At 43.5% G+C, this 13144-nt stretch overlaps 1 protein-coding gene and 1 pseudogene across 1 annotated transcript; both read left to right on the top strand.

The window, feature by feature from the left end:
• The first annotated feature begins 2017 nt into the window (after positions 1–2017).
• CTSL (cathepsin L) lies at positions 2018–7913 on the top strand. Its single transcript, XM_033236894.1, has 8 exons — positions 2018–2803; positions 4091–4226; positions 4529–4651; positions 4752–4898; positions 5083–5307; positions 6079–6241; positions 6899–7016; positions 7528–7913. Exons 2-8 carry the CDS (start codon positions 4101–4103, stop codon positions 7625–7627), a joined length of 1002 nt encoding a protein of 333 aa, XP_033092785.1. The 5' UTR covers positions 2018–2803; positions 4091–4100; the 3' UTR covers positions 7628–7913.
• On the top strand, positions 7671–12310 carry LOC117099464 (annotated as a pseudogene).
• Positions 12311–13144: the final 834 nt, after the last annotated feature.

Below are 13144 nucleotides of genomic sequence, written 5' to 3'. Positions count from 1 at the left end.
AAGGACCACCCACGGCTAGAGACCCAGCACTTGGGTCATGACTCACCCTGGGTAGGTCACATACAGACCCCACTTCTTCAGGCCTTGGTTGTGGATCACACCCTGGATTCTTCCCTTCCAAGTACAGCCCCGTTGCCATGATGCTCCTTGAGTCAATGAGCTCTTTGGTCTGCTCTTCTGCTCAAGCAAAGAAAGGGTCTGGCTTCAGTTCTCAGAGGCTGATAAGTAACAAGGGGGCAGAATATGGGAATATCCTGCAGGTGCTCCCAGCATCTTCCCTGGCTCAGGTGCCGGAGTCTTGGGGTTTTCTAGCTCTTGACCTCACACTCTCGAATGTTTGTTTTCCAATTCCTTCCTGAATAACAGGGTGAACATGCCACCCCTTCTGGTGGTGAATGGGGTTCCTGAGAGCTGGAAGGTCACAGTCCAGATCCTGAGGCTCTTCACCAAACAAGTGCTGGAGAGCAAAGCCACTCACTCACAACTCCCTCTCTCTTTCTCTTTCACATTTGGGGAAGGGGGGGCCATCTGAGCAGTTTCTCTCACACTTCCCAGTAAGGAAATCACAAAGGACCAAGTGAGCTTCTACTGCGCCCAGCCAGGACTGATGGCTTTAAAAGAAGAGGAAGAGAGACCCGAGCTAGGACACTCGACTCCCTCGCCCTGTGGTGCCCTGCGCCACCTTGGGCCTCTGCAAAGAATCCCCACAAGCAAGAAGGCCCTCACAAGATACACTCCCTGGACCTCAGACTTCCCAGCCTCTAAAACTATAAGAAATAAATGATGTTTCTCATAAATTACACAGTTCCAGGTACTCTGTTACTAGCAACAGAAAAGAGACTAGGACAGATATCACAGTGAGATTGTATTTTACTGAGAAGTAATGCATAAAAAAAGGAATAATTGGCCGGACGCGGTGGCTCACGCCTGTAATCTCAGCACTTTAGGAGGCTCAGGCGGGGGAATCATGAGGTCAAGAGTTTGAGACCGGTCTGGCCAAAATGGTGAAACCCCATCTCTACTAAAAATACAAAAATTAGCCAGGCATGGTGGCCTACACCCGTAGTCCCAGCTACTCCGGAGGCTGAGGCAGAAGAATCACTTGAACCCAGGAGGCAGACGTTGCAGTGAGCTGAGAACGTGCCACTGCACTTCAGCCTGAGTGACAAGAGAGAGAAATAATCTCCAAACGTAGTAAACAAATTCCTGCAGACAGGAAATACAATGGTGGATACCTGAGCTAGGAGAAGGGGAATGGGGAACTATTATTCAATGGATACAGAGTTTCAGTTGAGGAAGATAAACAAGCTCTGGGGATAAATAGTAGTAATGGTTACACAACGGGAACGTGCTCAATGCCTCTGAATTCAAAATTGGTTAAAATGGTACTTGTTATGTTAGGTATATTTTACCACTTAAAAAATTATAGGTGATTGTGCTTCTAAAAGAGTTATCAGTTTAATCTTCAGTAGAACTCAACTGACAAACAGAAATACACAATGACTTCATTTTTAACAAAGTCAAAATATGCATACGAAAAGGTTATGGGGGAAAAGGCAGAGGTAATTATTTTTCCCCAAAAGATATTGTCTACGACGAATGTTTTTATGTAATAAAAAATAAAATGACAAAAGTTTAGAATGTTTGTGGGTTTTGTTCGTTAAATCTTTAATTATATAAATTAATATCTACATTAGATTAAGATACATATTTTTCCTCTATCTACATTTCTCCATTCTCTGTATCTTAAATTCTGACATTAAATGTCATTAAATTTCTTAAATCTCAAGAGAACGACTTGGTTACCAAGGAAGATATAATCCATAACCTAGAGAGTGGGCGAATAAAAGCAGCTTCTAATGTTATCAACTGCTTTTCTCTTGTCAACCAAATGTTTCTGTAAATAACTCCTTTCTGTTGGTTTTGGGAAAGACGTGGGAGAAGGAAGAATCTCTGAATGGAGAAGTCTGGAAAGGACGCACGACAAAACGCCCGCGCTCTCTGGAGAGGCAGCCAGTCTCCTCCCTCCTAGGGTCTGGTCTTGACGATAGCATCTCGTGTTTTGGGGACGCCTTTCCCTACCAGATTCTTCTAAAGCCCAGCTGCACCCACCCTTAAGTGGGAGATAAGGCTTCTTCTGCCCGCGGGCTCTGCGTTCTTCCACCCGGCCCCACCTTTGCTGTGGACTAAACAGGAGCCACTGGACTAGAGTACACTGGCTCTCGGCTATGCGGACCAAAGACTGCAGGACTAAGGAAAAGCAAGGTTAGGCTGAAAGTCCATACTGGGCTTGCTGTAAACGTCTTTTCAGGAGCCACCTGCCCAGTGCAGTAAGTCGGGTACTTAGTTGATTGGAGCGCTCCAGGGAGACGCCCGACCCTACTCTGCGCAGCCCCGGGGCACCAGCTCAGCTTCCCCCAAGTCCACTGAGGCAGGCGCGCCCCGCTCTGGGACAGTCAGTAAACAAGCCGCGAACCGCGCCAGGGGTCAGAGTACCCAGAAGCCCCGCCCAGCTGCCGGCGCAGCCAATCGTAGCGCAGCCAGGCGGTGGGGCGGTACCGGCCGGGCCCAGACCCGAGGTTTTAGAGGCAGAGTCCGGCGAAGCTGGGCCAGAACGGCGACCTCCGCAACCTCAAGAGCGGCATCCGTGGAGTGCGCCTGCGCAGCTACGACCGCAGCAAGAAAGCGCTGCCGGCCAGGCCCAGCTGTGGCCGGACAGGGACTGGAAGAGAGGACGCGGTCGAGGAGTTGTGCACCAGCCCTGGCAACGAGAGCGTCTGCCCTGAGCTCTGCTGGCCTTAAGGTGGGGAAGCGGGGGAGGGCAATTGAGGACTCCGCGGAAGCGCGGAGACCACGCAGGCGGGGTCCCTGGTTGAGCGGGCAGGCTAGCCTCCGAGCCGGGTGGACACAGGTACCGCAGCCAGGCCCCGCCGCGCCGACTCAGGGCCTGGCCCGGTCAGACAGGGAAGCTCAGCCCCCGCACGCCAGACAGCGGTATTCCTGCTGGCGTCACCGCAAACATCCTCTGACCGCTGCAGCCTGTGTGTGGCGCAGTCGTCACGTCCCCGCCCTTGCCACGCCTGGAGCCCTGGAAGCTGGCTGCGGGGCGCTGGCTTCCCGCGTGCGGCCATATAACCCCGTCCCTGATTTAGGGGAGCAATTTGGGGTGTCCGCAGCACAGGCCCAGGTGAGTGAAGGAGGGAGCAGTGTGTGCTGTCCTTCCCAGTTTTTCCTGGGAAAGCATTTCAGAAGGGTTTCATTTAAGGAGAGGCTGGGGCAGGCGCGCTGGCTCACGCCTGTAATCCCAGCACTTTGGGAGGCTGAGGTGGGCGGATCACCTGAGGTCAGGAGTTCGAGACCAGCCTGGCCAACATGGTGAAACCCCGTCTCTACTAAAAATACAAAATTAGACGGGCGAAGTGGCACACGTCTGTCGTCCCAGCTAGTCAAGAGGCTGAGGGAGAATGGCTTGAACCCGGGAGGCGGAGGTTGCCGTGAGCTCAGATCGTACCGTTGCACTCCAGCCTGGGCGACAGAGCAAGACTCCGTCTCAAAACAAAAACAAAAACAGAGAGGTTGGAAAACATATCTCAGCTTCTGCTGTTTGTTAAGAAGATGTGTGAAGGCCTCCTAATTCTTGGGGATCTCTTCTTGGGGATCTCTTTGTCACTACTTGGGAATCCCACCTTATCATTAGTGAGGTTTTGCCTGGGCACAAAACCTGGGTTTTTTGCCATTGGTACAAAACCTGGATCAACTGTTTTCTGGTTTCCTAGTTGTTGCCTTAAGCTTCTCACCCACAAGGTGCTTTCATACCTTTCTCATAACCTAAATTATCATCGTGTAAACTGTTTAAACTCTTACAGCTCTGGACACATTGCTTTTCATTTTGGTGGGTCCATCCAGCACCTCCATGTGTCCTCTTTTTCTCCAGGCACATCCTTGGCCTCTTCCACAGTCCTTGGGTAAATGCTTGGAAGGATAATTTAAATATTTTTATTCTACGATGATGGCCCTAATTTTTCAGGGGGCAGTAAGGTAGCTTTTTAGGATCGGTCTAATCAGATCCTCATTTCTTTTCCCTTCGTAGGTTTTGAAACATGAATCCTACATTCATCCTCGCTGCCTTTTGCCTGGGAATTGCCTCAGCTACTCTAACATTTAATCACAGTTTAGAGGCACAGTGGACCAAGTGGAAGGCGATGCACAACAGATTATATGGCATGGTTAGTGGCACCTGAAACTTCCCCAGAAAGAATAGTCCTGGCTGTTGAGAAGTTTTAGACAGAGTAGCTTCTAGAGGCCAGCTTTTACCAATAGCCTAATGTAATAACCTAATGGCACCGATTATGAACACAGTATGGGCATTCATCCCTTTTGTGTCTCAGTTTGGGGAACAGCTTCCCCAGAGGTGTCAAGCCTTCCCTGGCCATGGTTTCTCTTCCATCTCTGTCTGCAGAATCACTTGGTGAGCATGAGTTGGGTTTTAGGTAGAAATAAAGAGCATCAGTTACATGTTTGCCTCTAGAATGAAGAAGGATGGAGGAGAGCAGTGTGGGAGAAGAACATGAAGATGATTGAACTGCACAATCAGGAATACAGGGAAGGGAAACACAGCTTCACAATGGCCATGAACACCTTTGGAGACATGGTGAGTGTGCTGTGGACCGCCGAGCTCTGTGCTTCCTCCCCTCAGTTCTTTACTAAAGTAATCTCTTGCTTTTCAACATTTTATTTCCTTTTCCTTGAAGACCAGTGAAGAATTCAGGCAGGTGATGAATGGCTTTCAAAACCGTAAGCCCAGGAAGGGCAAAGTGTTCCAGGAACCTCTGTTTTATGAGGCCCCCAGATCTGTGGATTGGAGAGAGAAAGGCTACGTGACTCCTGTGAAGAATCAGGTGAGACAGTGTCAGGGCCAGACCTCCCATCTTCCCAGGAAAGCCAAGAAGTGATTGACATCTTTGTTTTGGTAGACTTTAAAGCGATGTGCGGTTCACTTTTTAACAGTATTCAGATGTGTGAGCTGTTGTCAAAGTCTTACTATTTTTTTGTAAATAACAGCTTTTTTTATTCCCTCTTCAGGGTCAGTGTGGTTCTTGTTGGGCTTTTAGCGCTACTGGTGCTCTTGAAGGACAGATGTTCTGGAAAACTGGGAAGCTTGTCTCACTGAGTGAGCAGAATCTGGTAGACTGCTCTGGGCCTCAAGGCAATGAGGGCTGCAATGGTGGCCTAATGGATTATGCCTTCCAGTATGTTGCCGACAATGGAGGCCTAGACTCTGAGGAATCCTATCCATATGAGGCAACAGTAAGTGGAGCTCCTTGTCGTCATTCCAGCGCAGCTTTTGGGAGGTGGAACACTTTCAGAGATAAGATACCTTTTTCGGAATTCATGTATTAGGGCTGGGTGGGGTGGCTCACGCCTGTAATCCCAGCACTTTAGGAGGCTGAGCCGGGTAGATGGCTTGAGCTCAGGAGTTTGAGACCAGCCTGGGCAACAAGGTAAAACCCTGACTCTACCAAAACTACAAAGAAAATTAGCTGGCTGTGGTGGTGTGTGTCTGTGGTCCCAGCTAGGCTGAGGTAGGATGATTGCTTGACTGTAGGAGGTGGTTGTGCAAATGCACTCTCCAGTCTGAGTGACAGAGTGAGACCCTGTCTCAAAAAAAAAAAAAAGAAAAGAGTTCACATATTAGATGGCAGAATGTATATCTGCAAATTGTCAGTACTGTCATTGTAAATCATTAGCCTTTGCACAATCCTGTGATTAGATGGTTAACATATAGCTGTTCTTGCTTCTGTGTAACATGAAGAATATACAAGCCATTCTACATATATACATTTCTCTATTGTGAAAAATGTCTTATGGAAGTAAACCCAGGGGTCTCATTGAAGAGACTGGAGCCAATTTTCAGTTTCAAATTAACTAATAGCATTTCACTTCCTGGGATGATTTATAACAGTGGTGACTTGGAAATCCTAAGCCGCACACTGCTGAGTGTTGTAGTTCTAACTCATGTTCTCCAGGAGGAGGACAGCAGTCATCAAGTCTTTTTTTTTCCCGGTTTACCTTTGAAAGGAAGAATCCTGTAAGTATAATCCCGAGTATTCTGTTGCTAATGACACCGGCTTTGTGGACATCCCTAAGCAGGAGAAGGCCCTGATGAAGGCAGTTGCAACTGTGGGGCCCATTTCTGTTGCTATTGATGCAGGTCATGAGTCCTTCATGTTCTATAAAGAAGGTAAGCATTTTTTTCTTTGTAGAAATTGATGCAGAAAAAGAGTATCATGACATACGAGAATGATAGACTCTGGGTTGTAAAGTTCAGTGTAGATATTTAGGTGCTTAGCATCATAGTTGTTTATTCTGTACATGCAATTTTTATACCTGATGTTTCCATTTGACCTTATGTTGAGCATATCTCCATGAATATAAGTACTTTATAACTTTTTATAAATAGCTATATCATTTACTGTGTAGTTTAGTATACTTAAATATTCTGTAATTGTTGAATTTTTATAATTTTTCCAAAGATTTTTACTTCTGTTATTACATCTGAAAAGAGCCTTTTGATTCAAGGATTTTGGTGTTCTGTGCTAGTTTTTTAGATGGGTATCCTAGAGTAGAATTGCAAGCTTACAAAGAGTGGTCTTTTATTCCTCTAGGAAAGTTTTTTTTTTAATGAAGGGTTTATGCTGATTTCTGTTTCTGCTAATTGTAAATCAGAGCTTAAATCCCTAGCCTTGATAACAATAGATCTTACTGTTGTTAAGAAGTATCTGGAATGTGTGTCACTTAACTGAATTCAGAGATGCCTCATTCCCTGTGGGTGACAGGATGGGTTACTGTCGTGTATCTGCTGGAACTTCTCACCCCAGCCTTCATTTTACTATCCCAGGCATTTATTTTGAGCCAGACTGTAGCAGTGAAGACATGGATCATGGTGTGCTGGTGGTTGGCTATGGATTTGAAAGCACAGAATCAGACAACAGTAAATATTGGCTGGTGAAGAACAGGTATAAATTGCCAGAAATAGTTATATTTGAAATTCAAAAGAGAATACTTATTTGCCAACAGTGTTTGGATACAGTTCCACATGCCCTTAGACATACTTCTGAAATCCCCAGAAGTCTAAGTTGATCATGTAATATTAATGTTTGATTACAAAAGTAAGATACTGTCATAAACATCTTGGGAGTATTCATATAGTATTTGTTCCATTGTATAAATGTGTGTCTAAATCTGAACATTTTTTAAATTCTGAGGCGTATCTGGCTGCAAAGACATCCTATTATTTTCCTGTCTCTGATCTGCAGTTCTGTGAAAGGTCACAGTTTTGAGGCTGGGATGGAACTTATGTCCAGGTTCAGACTCAAGAATTTTTTAAGGATAAACAGGAACATTGCCTCTCCTGATTCTTTCTGTTAAGTCTGTGGCCTCTGGCACAGTGTTTAAGTTGGGTGTTCCTGTTAGCAACCCTTTGGGCTTTATTCTTTGTCTGAAATGGAAAACCTGCTCTTTTTTCAGCTGGGGTGAAGAATGGGGCATGGGTGGCTACATAAAGATGGCCAAAGACCGGAGAAACCATTGTGGAATTGCCTCAGCAGCCAGCTACCCCACTGTGTGAGCTGGTGGACAGTGATGAGGAAGGACTTGACTGGGGATGGCGCATGCGTGGGAGGAATTCATCTTCAGTCTACCAGCCCCTGCTGTGTCGGATACACACTCGAATCATTGAAGATCCAAGTGTGATTTGAATTCTGTGATATTTTCACACTGGTAAATGTTACCTCTATTTTAACTACTGCTATAAATAGGTTTATATTATTGATTCACTTACTGACTTTGCATTTTTGTTTTTAAAAGGATGTATACATTTTTACCTGTTTAAATAAAATTTAATTTCAAATGTAGTGGTGGGGCTTCTTTCTATTTTTGATGCACTGAATTTTTGTGTAATAAAGAACATAATTGGGCTGTAAGCCATACCTGCTGTGCCAGTGGCTCACTAGGAGGAAGAAGTGGGTGGCCTTCTGGGTCTTCTACTTACAAACGTACAGATCTCATGTCAACTGCCCAGTGGCTGTGTCTGACCCAATCCTTGATTGCAGCAAAACTTGAAAATGATCTATGAGGACAAAGGAAAACTGTTTGAATAAAGAAAAAAATTCACTTTTTAGAAAAGTGAACATACATATATATAATTTTAATACTAGAAAAAGACCTTAGTGATCGTGTTTATTTCACCCAAGGTGATTGCATCTCAGTCAAGTTACAGGGCAAAGGTCTCAGCCTGTTTCTGGAGCATCTTCCCCCACTGCTGGTGAAGGCCCTGTGGACACTTTGCAGTCGAGGTGGGTTAGGAACTAGTGCATTGGCAAGGCTGTTTGTTTTTGGGTCCTCTAAGGGATGAGGAATAAACTTCAGGGTTTGAGGCTGGGGTTCAGAAATGGTGCTCTGGCCTCAGAAAGTAAAAGACAGGTGAGAGGCTAGAAAGGATCACCTGTTGCCGCATTTAGAGTAAGCTACCTGAAAATAACCTGATCTACTTTTCTTTTTTTTTAAATAGAAAAACTTCCCACATTAGCTAAACAGCCCATACTTGCATCACCTGTGTTTTTTCGGAAGTCTCTTGTTCAAACGGAAGGAAATATAAAGAACAAACGAGAATGTCTAATAAATAGACGCCATATCACAGAGGAAGGTAACCAGGTGCACAATGGAGTCTCAGCTCACAAAGCCTCTGGAAGGCTCTGTCCAAGTCCATCTCGATTGGACCGCGTGCCATGCTGGACTCCCATGTGCCCTTCCCGAGTAGTTGCTAAAATTTCAAACTTTTTCACCTAAAATGACAAATGTGGCATCTGTGAAATTCTTTGGGTATTGTAATAAAAGTCACCAGGTGTAATAAGATTTGGGGAGGTTCCCAGGCTAAATCCCTTGTGCAGGTTGGGACTTATATTTGATACAACTAGAATTTATATACAACACCCACTGCGTGCTGGTCATCACCACCGTGGAAGAGACAGACCCTGACCTCAAGGAGCTGAACTGTTAGAGAGAGTGAGGTGATGAGGGAGGGCTTCCAAAAAGAAGTTAAAGCAGATGGCTAGAGCAGCTAGTCAATAAGGAAAGATGAAGAGGTGAGCATCTTAGCAGAGACTAGCACATAAGCAACCTTGAGAAAAGACCCTGTAGTTAACAGACCCAGTAAAAGTCACTGGGTCCAGGTGTTGGGAGATGAAGCTGGTCAAAAGGTAGATTTTCAGGTAAAGGAGCCACTGGAAATGCAGTGAACAGACTGTTTTGGTTTTTTGTTACTATAAAACAGTGGCAGGAGAATAGCTTGAACTCGGGAGGTGGAGGTTGCAGTGAGCCGAGACAGTGCCACTGCATTCCAGCCTGGGCAACAAGAGTGAAACTCCATCTCAAAAAAAAAAAAAAGAAAGAAAATATAAAAAGAGCTCTCAAAATTCAGCCATAAGAAGAACAACCCAATTACATAATGGACAATTAACTTAAACAGACACTTTACCAAATCTATGGGTGGCATAGATTTGCATACTCCATGTCATATTTCATCATGGAGATGCCAATGAAAACAATGAGATACCACTACACACATACCATAATGGCCAAAATCCAAAACACCGACAATGCCAAATGGTGAGGATGTGGAGGAAAGAAAGTCTCATTTATCGCTGGTGGGAATGCAAAATGGTACAATCATTTTGGAAGACAGTTTGGCAGCTTTTAAAAAAATAAATCCTAACATACTCTTACCACACAATCCAGCCAATGCCACTCATTAGTATTTACCCAGATGAATTGAAAACTGTGTCCACACAAAACCCTGTATCATGGTGAGTGGTGACTATCTGGGCCATTGCACAGGTGGTAAAAGAATTTACCAAGGCAATTGTAGGTAAAGAAAGGCAGATTTATTAGAGAAAGTAGGAAAATATGTTGCAAGGGCGCAACAGGCAGGTCAGCAAGAGAGGAGCTGACTGCCAGGAGACAACAGCTTACTGCGGATTTTATGGAATGGTGTTTGTGCTGGGTGCTGAAGTGGGCTTTGTGCAGTACTGATAATGCCAAAATTGCAGTGAGCTCATTTGCATTTTTCTATCAGCCAAGGGTCTGGTGATGGCTGGGTGCAGGAAGATTGTAAGTTATTTGTGCAGGAGAACTGTGTGTCCTGGACCGTGAAGAAAGGCAAACTCATAGTTTATCTGCTTTCTTTTTTTGCTTTCCCTCCATCCTGCCAGCCTGACTACCCCTCCCCAATTAGGACTCCACAATCTGCACACTAACATTTATAACAGCTGTATTCATAATTGCCCAAACTTGGAAGTAATCAAGAAGTCCTTCAGTAGGTGAATGGATAAATAAATGTAGTAAAGCCAGCCAATGAAATATTGTTCAGCACTAAAAAGAAATGAGTTCTCAAGTCCTGAAAAGATATGAAGGGAACTTAAATGTGTATTACTAATGAAAGAATCCAGGCTACACACTGTATTCCAACTATTTATCTTTCTGGAAAAGGCAAAACTATGGAAACAGCGAAATCATCAGTCGTTGCGAGAGATTAGGAAGTAAGAAGGGGTGAATAGGGAGCACACAGGATTTTTAGGTCAGTAAAACTATTCCGTGTGATACTATACTGGTGAATACGTGTCCTCGTACATTTGTCAAAACCCATAGAACGCACAACACCAAGAGTGAATCCTAGTGTTTATTATGAACTTTGGATGATAATGGCAAGTCACTGTAGGAAATGGACAACTCTGGTGCATATGTTGATAGTGGTGGGGGAGGGGAGGTTGTAGGGGTTTGGAGAAGAGGCACATGGAACTTCCTGTTCTTTCCACCCAATTTTGATAAGAACCAAACTTAGCTGTTAAAAATTATGGTTATTAATTCTAAAAAAAAAAGAAAGAATATCTAATTTTTTACAAATTGCTCTAATTTCAGAATTGTGCATTAAAAAATGAGATACTACAAAAAAGAAATTATAGCAGTGCTTTAGACAGGAAAGGGGCATGAGAGAACTTTCTGGAATAATAGTAATGTATATCTTGATAGGGATTTGGGTCATACTGGTATATGCAATTGTCAAAACTCAAAGAACATACACCTCAGATTTGTGCATTTCAATCAATGTGAATTGTATAGTAAAACTAGGATTTTAAAACAAGTATTAAACCCTTGTTAATGATATGCATGCTAAAGTATTTAGGAGGAAGCACTACCTGCAAATTTCTTGAAAGCACGTGAAAAATAACATGAACTAATGGACAGATAGAGGCAAAAATAGATATATAGATGTGAATTAAAACAAATAATAAAATGTTAATGACAAAATCTTAGAGATAGATATATGGTATTCACTGTAAAAATTATTTCAACTTTGTTGTATGTTTGAAAATTTACATAATACAATGTCAGGGGAAAATTGCAGCAGAGATAATATTCTAAATAGCTAAAAAAAAAATTTTGACTTTCAGAAGACCAGACTCCTTGAGAGAGAAAAAATTATTTTTGTTTTGTTGTTCGTTTGCTTGTTTTTTAATTCTGGCAGCAGCAGAGGAACTCTGACTCCTGAGGTGCAGAAAAATTCTCCATGGAAGCCCTGTGAAGGAGGTGGGGGACCGTTGCAAAGGCGAGGAAGAGGACAAGGATGAGGATGTCTAGGATAACTGGGATGATGGTGATGACAGGAAAAAGAAAAAAGAGGAAGCAGAAGTAAACATTTTAGAAAAGAAAAAACTAGCAGAGAAGATAAAAGAGAAAGAACGGCAACAGAAGAAAGGGCAGGAAGAAATTAAAAAGGGGTTAGAAGAACCTGAAGAACTCCAGGTGCTAACACCAGAGGAACAATTAGCAGATAAACCGCAGCTGGAGAAATCACAGGACGAGTCAGACATGGAATTAGCAAAGGCAACTTTTGGTGTTAAGACTACTGCATATGGAACGGATGCTATAAACCCATCTTCAAGGGATGACCTTACAGAGTTTGGAAAGTTACTAAGAGATAAAATTACACAAAATAAAAAGTCACTATATTATGCCAATTTTTTGGAAGTCTTAGTTGGAGATGTGTGTATTTCATCAGAAACTGATGACTTGGAAAAAGGTTCCCAGTACATTGTGCTTTGAAGTGAAAAACAGAAGCAAGCAAAGCCAAGCCAAAAAGAAGAACAAAGGTGTGGTTCGTGCAGGGAGATTAAAAGCCACCATGATAAATGAACTGCTAGATTATGGTGGTGATGATGCAGGGTACGCACAAGACTATGAAAACGTCATGTGACATTGCGTCTTTTCCTGGTGTCATCTTCATGTTGCCCACGACCCCTTCAACGCACAGCACAACTTCCTTTCCTTTCAGTTCTGCCAAATGCTACAATCGAAGTGCAGTCTCTTTCGTCCTGGTTATTTAACCCCTTGACACTTAGGTGTTAACGTGCAAATGAGGGAGCTTGGGTCTTGCTGCCTAGGGGTTAAAATCAGGAACCTCAATTGCTACTAAATCATAGTCCAAAGCAAAACAAACCTAATAATGTTGTCATTTTTGGTTTCAGATTTCGTAGCGGCAGTCACTAAAAATTGGAAACAGAAGGGTACAACATGACAAAATAAATTGTGTAGTACTTAACAGCACTATTAAAAATAAATTGTGTAGTACTAACAGCACAAAGAGGTATTAACCATACCTCCTTGAACTACTTCCTAACTTGTCAAGAGAAGCAGTTTGCAGCAAGGGCATGTGGCATGCACCTAGTATTAAAATTGCTTTGTCTTAAAATTGAATGTGAGACTATTAAAAATACATTGTGAAGAAGACTGCTTATGCCAGAGTGAAGATACTGTGGCTGAAAAGCACTAGTTTGATTAAAATTAAATGACCAAAGCCTTCCAACTTTGAATCCGAAGAGGGTAAGCCTCTTCATTAGAGCATCACATGTTGTGGATTCTCTTGACTACAAAGACTGGAGCCACCTTTGCAAAATTATGACTGAGACAGCGAAAGAGATCTAACTTAATTTTGACTCCATCTTGCTTCTAACCTCCAAGCTGTCCTTGTTCATTCTCGGGTGTAGGCCGAAGTAACTTTGGGAGAAACTTAGTTTATAGTTTAAAACAA

The sequence above is a fragment of the Trachypithecus francoisi genome, unplaced genomic scaffold, assembly GCF_009764315.1.
Source record: "Trachypithecus francoisi isolate TF-2019V2 unplaced genomic scaffold, Tfra_2.0 Lachesis_group16, whole genome shotgun sequence".
Classification (NCBI taxonomy): Eukaryota; Metazoa; Chordata; class Mammalia; order Primates; family Cercopithecidae; genus Trachypithecus; species Trachypithecus francoisi.
The sequence above is the reverse complement of the archived record's forward strand: the minus strand, read 5'-3'. Positions and strand labels throughout refer to the sequence as shown.

What these genes read in the sequence shown, in the direction of transcription:
- CTSL (XM_033236894.1), top strand. Translation starts at nt 4,101, where the DNA reads ATGAATCCTACATTCATCCTCGCTGCCTTTTGCCTGGGAATTGCCTCA. An exon ending in CCTATCCATATGAGGCAACA is followed by an intron (nt 5,308 to 6,078) that starts GTAAGTGGAGCT and finishes TACCTTTGAAAG; the next exon opens with GAAGAATCCTGTAAGTATAA. An exon ending in TATTGGCTGGTGAAGAACAG is followed by an intron (nt 7,017 to 7,527) that starts GTATAAATTGCC and finishes CTCTTTTTTCAG; the next exon opens with CTGGGGTGAAGAATGGGGCA.